The following is a 6000-nucleotide window of genomic DNA, read 5'->3' as shown; positions in this document are numbered from 1 at the left end:
CAATAGGATTACAAACAGTTTTTGAATCGGTTGTATCCAAATTTTTTGAAGTAAAGGGGAAAACTTTATTTGCAGAAAAGGTTACAGAGAAATCCGCTAAAGATCATTGTACCAAACCTTAAAAAGTAAAGGGGAAAACTGTATACAAAAGAAAAACTTTGTAGAGAAATTTTATGAAGATCCTAGGAGGAGGGTCTTAAGGGTGTAAGGTGTAGAGGGCAATTTGTTGAGATCCGTAACTAGTTTTAGGATGAAATTTTAACAAGCGCACACATGACATTTACATACTTGTTTGTTGTTACAGTGAACCTCAGGTATTTTCATGGATGGAAGGGTGAGAGAAGTAAGAGAAACAGGAGATATAGATGCAAAGTCGTCCGACATTTCAAGGGGGTCTGAATGATATGGCTGATGGTTGTAGATGGTGTTGATTGGTGATAGTGAGAAGAAGCTCCATATAATGATAAAAGATTCTGAGATGGTTTGCAAGACGTGAAAATTGAGATTAAATTTGATAAAAGTAAGGTTAGGATGATAAAAAGAAGCCTGGAAGGAGAAATAATATTATGGATAGTGGAAGAATGGAAACTGTTGGTTCATGCAGGTATTAGGGAGTTAATGTAGTGGATGATGGCAGAATGAAAGAAGAGATAAATCACAGAACAGAACAGGTGAAGCAAAAAGCTGAATGTCTGGCAGAACTGCGGACACATTTCTTTGTGCAAATAAAGGAAAACATATCCTTCTTGCGTCATTTTAACAATTTTTACCGTTTTTATCATTTGTATTCAAACTGATACTTCACCTCCATAAAGGAGAGCTGGCTCATCATTTACTTCACATATATTACAACTTTGGCTTTTGCAGACACTATTCTTCATTCACAGAGCTTTTGCAAAGATCCAGCTACCTTCCTTACTTTAACTATTCTGTTATTTACCAAAGGAGGGGAAAACAACAAAAACAATCTTCATTCATCTTATATCATCTACTGAAAAATAAACAACAGCAGGCAGAAAAAAACAAACATTTGAACATGAATACCTATAGACGTCAACCACTTGCATTATTTCACCATAAATATAAACAATCACTTTTCCATATTCCTGCTTACTAGTAACTCTTGCAAATATTGGAACCTTATCTTGTAATCACACAAACATATTAAAATTCTTTTATTAATCTCTGTAGCTTTTCTTCACTATTATGAACTATCACTGCACCATCAGCTACGCCACAGTCCATTCACAAACCCTTTCCTTGTTCTGTACCTTTGCAACCAAGCCTCCAGGCCTTATTCTAACTTCTGTGAATACTTCATCCATAAAAATATCTAACAGCTATGATGACAGAGATCAGAGAGACACCTTGCACAAACAAAACTTTGTCATCAAAAATCACAAAACTTGTCACGCCTTGACCAACGTACTCCAGAATAACATAAATTCCATCGATTCTCGAAATAAGTCACAAATTTGTGTTTTGTCATCATTTGGTGCATGAAATCACTGATGTGCCTATATCTATTTCAGATGCAAATTCATTTTGCTAGTCTTTTCAGCAATCCTTATTTAGAGCGAGTGATTTTTTATCTAAATATATGTAATGCGTTTTTTTTAACGTTTGCAAGTTTCTTCTTAAAAGAAGTATGTGGAATGGAACTGAATAAAAAATATAGGCCAAAAACCAAGTGCTGGGACCTGTGAGATCATTCAGCGCTGAAAGGGACATTGAGAGTAAAAAATCTTAAAGATGTAACAGGAGGAAAACCTCACAGTTGCACTATGGGCCAACTGTTAGGAGAGGGTTGAGGAAAGTACGATGGGAGGAAGAGAATGTGAGCGGAGGTTCAGTAAGGGAAATGAAATGGGTTGCAGTTAGGGGCTGAAGGGATGCGGCAAAGAACCTTAAGTAATGTTTACAGTGCATCCCGACAGCACTACCCTATCTACGAGGTAAAAGAAATACAATTATTTGTGCAAACACAGCCTTACCATGAATACCTTTTAGCACCGGTTTTTTTTTTTTTTTTTTTTTTTGAAAATGATAGAACACAAGTTCAAAAGTTCTTAACGGCGCTGATGTGCGCAGCTGTTGTTTGCAACTGTATGATATCAGAGAATTAGAAGTAATTGTTGCTTCCCGGCCTTGACAGTGATTTAAAAGTTCTCACTGGTATAAACAATCACCTGAGGTGACTGGGATCACGGAACAAGTCAGAAAGGTTACTGAAAATTCTAGCCTGTTCATGGACGTATCGGTTGCTGAAAATTCTAGCCTGTTCAAGGAAGTATCAGTTGCTGAAAATTCTAGCCTCTTCATGGAAGTATCAGTTGCTGAAAATTCTAGCCCGTTCATGGAAGTATCAGTTGCTGAAAATTCTAGCCTCTTCATGGAAATATTAGTTGCTGAAAATTCTAGCCTCTTCATGGAAGTATCAGTTGCTGAAAATTCTAGCCCGTTCATGGAAGTATCAGTTGCTGAAAATTCTAGCCTCTTCATGGAAATATTAGTTGCTGAAAATTCTAGCCTCTTCATGGAAGTACCAGTTGCTGAAAATTCTAGCCCGTTCATGGAAGTATCAGTTGCTGAAAATTCTAGTCTCTTCATGGAAATATAAGTTGCTGAAAATTCTAGCCTCTTCATGGAAGTGTCAGTTGCTGAAAATTCTAGCCCCTTCATGGAAATATCAATTGTTGAAAATTCTAACCTCTTCATGGAAGTTGCTGAAAATTCTAGACTTTCATGAAAATTCTAGCTTCTTCATGGAAGTATCAGTTGCTGAAAATTCCTAAGTATCAGTTGCTTCATGGAAGTATCAGCCTTTTCATGGAAATATCACTTGCTGAAAACCTGTGTTCATCTGGAAGCTGAAAATTCTAGCCTCTTCATGGAAGTATCAGTTGCTGAAAATTCTAGCCTGTTCATGGAAATATCAGTTGCGGAAATTCTAGCCTTTTCATGGAAGTATCACTTGCTGAAAACCCTAGTGTGTTCATGGAAGTTCCAGTCGCTGAAAATTCTAGCCTCTTCATGGAAGTATCAGTTGCTGAAAATTCTAGCCTGTTCATGGAAGTGTCAGTTGCTGAAAATTCTAGTCTGTTCATGGAAGTATCAGTTGCTGAAAATTCTAGTCTGTTCATGGAAGTATCAGTTGCTGAAAATTCTAGTCTGTTCATGGAACTATCAGTTGCTGAAAGTTCTAGCCTGTTCATGGAACTATCAGTTGCCGAGAATTCTAGTCTATCCATAGAAGTATCAGTTGCTGAAAACCTTAGTGTATTCATGGATGTATCATTCTGAAAATCCTAGCCTCTTCATGGAAATATCAGTTGCTGAAAATTCTAGCCTCCTCATAGAAATATCAGTTGCTGAAGCCTGTTTCATGGGAGTATCTGTTGCTGAAAATTCTAGCCTCTTCATGGAAATATCATTTGCTGAAAATTCTTCATGGAGCTCTTCATGGAAGTATCAGTTGCTGAAAATTCTAGCCTGTTCATGGAAGTATCAGTTGCTGAAAAGTCTAGTTTTCCCATGCAAGTGTCAGTTGTTGCTGAAAATTCTAGTTCATGGGAGTATCTTTCATGTAAGTTTCAGTTGCTGAAAATTCTAGCCTCTTCATGGAAGTATCAGTTGCTGAAAATTCTAGCCTCTTCATGAAAATTGAAAATTCTAGCCTCTTCATGTAAGTTTCAGTTGCTGTCTGTTCATGGAACTATTCTAGCCTGTTCATGGAACTATCAGTTGCCGAGAATTCTAGTCTATCCATAAAGTATCAGTTGCTGAAAATTCTGGCCTCTTCATGGAAATATCAGTTGCTGAAAATTCTCTGTTGTCTGCTCTTCATGGCTGAAAATTCTAGCCTCTTCATGGAGTATCAGTTGCTGAAAATTCCTAGTCTATTCATGGAAGTATCAGTTGCTGAAAACCTTAGTGTATTCATGGATGTATCAGTTGCTGAAAATTCTTGCCTTCTTCATGGAAAATATCTTCATGTAAGTTTCAGCCTCTTCATGGAAGTATCAGTTGCTGAAAATTCTAGTCTGCTCATGGGAGAAAATCTATAGAAGTATCAGTTGCTGAAAATGTCTGGATGCCTGAAAATCTTCTTCATGGAAGTATCAGTTGCTGAAAATTCTAGCCTCCTCATAGAAATATCAGTTGCTGAAAATTCTAGCCTCTTCATGGGAGTATCAGTTGCTGAAAATTCTAGCCTCTTCATGGAAGTATCAGTTGCTGAAAATTCTAGCCTCTTCATGGAAGTATCAGTTGCTGAAAATTCTAGCCTCTTCATGGAAGTATCAGTTACTGAAAACCATAGTGTGTTCATGGAAGTATCAGTTGCTGAAGATCCTGGTCTGTTCATAGAAGTGAGTTGCTGAAAATTCTAGCCTCTTCATGGAAATATCAGTTGCTGAAAATTCTAGCCTCTTCATGGAAGTTTCAGTTGCTGATAATTCTAGCCCGTTCATGGAAGTATCAGTTGCTGAAAATCGTAGTCTATTCATGGGAGTATCAGCCTGTTCATGGAAGTGTCAGTTGCTGAAAATTCTAGCCTGTTCATGGAAGTATCAGTTGCTGAAAATTCTAGCCTCTTCATGGAAGTATCAGTTTCTGAAAATCCTAGCCTCTTCATGAAAGTATCAGTTACTGAAAATTCTAGCATCTTCATGGAAATATCATTTGCTGAAAATTCTAGCCTCTTCATGGAAGTATCAGTTTCTGAAAATCCTATTCTGTTCATGTAAGTATCAGTTGCTGAAAATCCTAGCCTGTTCATAGAAGTATCAGTTGCTGAAAATTCTAGCCTCTTCATGGAAGTATCAGTTGCTGAAAATTCTAGCCTCTTCATGGAAGTATCAGTTGCTGAAAATCCTAGTCTATTCATAGAAGTATCAGTTGCTGAAAATCCTAGTCTGTTCATAGAAGTATCAGTTGCTGAAAATTCTAGCATCTTCATGGAAGTATCAGTTGCTGAAAATCCTAGTCTATTCATAGAAGTATCAGTTGCTGAAAAATCTAGCCTGTTCATGGAAGTATCAGTTGCTGAAGATCCTAGTCTGTCCATAGAAGTATCAGTTGCTGAAAATCCTATTCTGTTCATAGAAGTATCAGTTGCTGAAAATTCTAGCCTTTTATGGAAGTATCAGTTGCTGAAAATTCTAGCCCGTTCATGGAAGTATCAGTTGCTGAAAATTCTAGCCTGTTCATGGAAGTATCAGTTGCTGAAAATTCTAGCCTCTTCATGGAAGTGTGAGTTGCTGAAAACCCCAGTGTGTTCATAGAAGTATCAGTTGCTGAAAATTCTAGTCTGTTCATGGAAGCATCAGTTCTGAAAATTCTAGCCTGTTCATGGAAGTATCAGTTGCTGAAAATCCTAGTCTCTTCATAGAAGTATCAATTTTTGGAAATTCTTTCCTGTTCAAGGCAATACCAATTTACTTGCGCTTTCCTATTTCATCTTTTGAGATGTGCATTCGATCAGAATTCAATTAAAGTTCCTGAAGAAGTGCCTGTCTGAACAAGTTTTTCCTAAATCTTTGCTACCACGCCGTTTAAGCAGATATGACAATCACCCATTCAATGAATGCAGTGCCCTGATGTTGAAACGCCACATAGCAGCCGCAAAGCAAGAAGAGAAGGAAAAATTTAAGGAATTAGAAAAAGCTAGACTTTCATTCAGTCATTCTATATCGGGTGACTGGAAAGACTCGCTGCGACTAGAAATATACGGAAAACTTCGTAGGACTACAGATGCCCTAACAAGAAAACTGGACAGAAAACTAAATAATCTTATTGTCAGCAGTGACTGGGCTAATAGTGCACGTAATGATTGTGTTGTAAACTTGTCAAGTAAAGAAATAAGTGAAAATGTTGTGAGTGCACTCAGATTTTTATCTTTCTCTATATCGAATAGACACTGTTTTAACGATTGCGTCGTTCCTATGTAAATTCGAAAAATATTGTGATCTTCCTCAATATCATGCTGACATAATTAAA

At 37.2% G+C, this 6000-nt stretch overlaps 1 protein-coding gene across 1 annotated transcript; it reads left to right on the top strand.

Moving 5' to 3' along the window:
* The first annotated feature begins 2248 nt into the window (after window positions 1–2248).
* On the top strand, window positions 2249–2620 carry LOC136844802 (alpha-S1-casein-like). The gene has a single exon (XM_067114041.1). The coding sequence runs from the start codon at window positions 2249–2251 to the stop codon at window positions 2618–2620; it is 372 nt and encodes a 123-aa protein (XP_066970142.1).
* Window positions 2621–6000: the final 3380 nt, after the last annotated feature.

This window comes from Macrobrachium rosenbergii, chromosome 13 (assembly GCF_040412425.1).
Source record: "Macrobrachium rosenbergii isolate ZJJX-2024 chromosome 13, ASM4041242v1, whole genome shotgun sequence".
Taxonomy (NCBI): Eukaryota; Metazoa; Arthropoda; class Malacostraca; order Decapoda; family Palaemonidae; genus Macrobrachium; species Macrobrachium rosenbergii.
Note: the sequence above shows the minus strand (reverse complement) of the source record. Positions and strands in the feature narration are given on the sequence as shown.

Bases quoted from the DNA above. Each gene is read 5' to 3' on its own strand.
- LOC136844802 (XM_067114041.1), top strand. From the start codon at position 2,249: ATGGACGTATCGGTTGCTGAAAATTCTAGCCTGTTCAAGGAAGTATCA.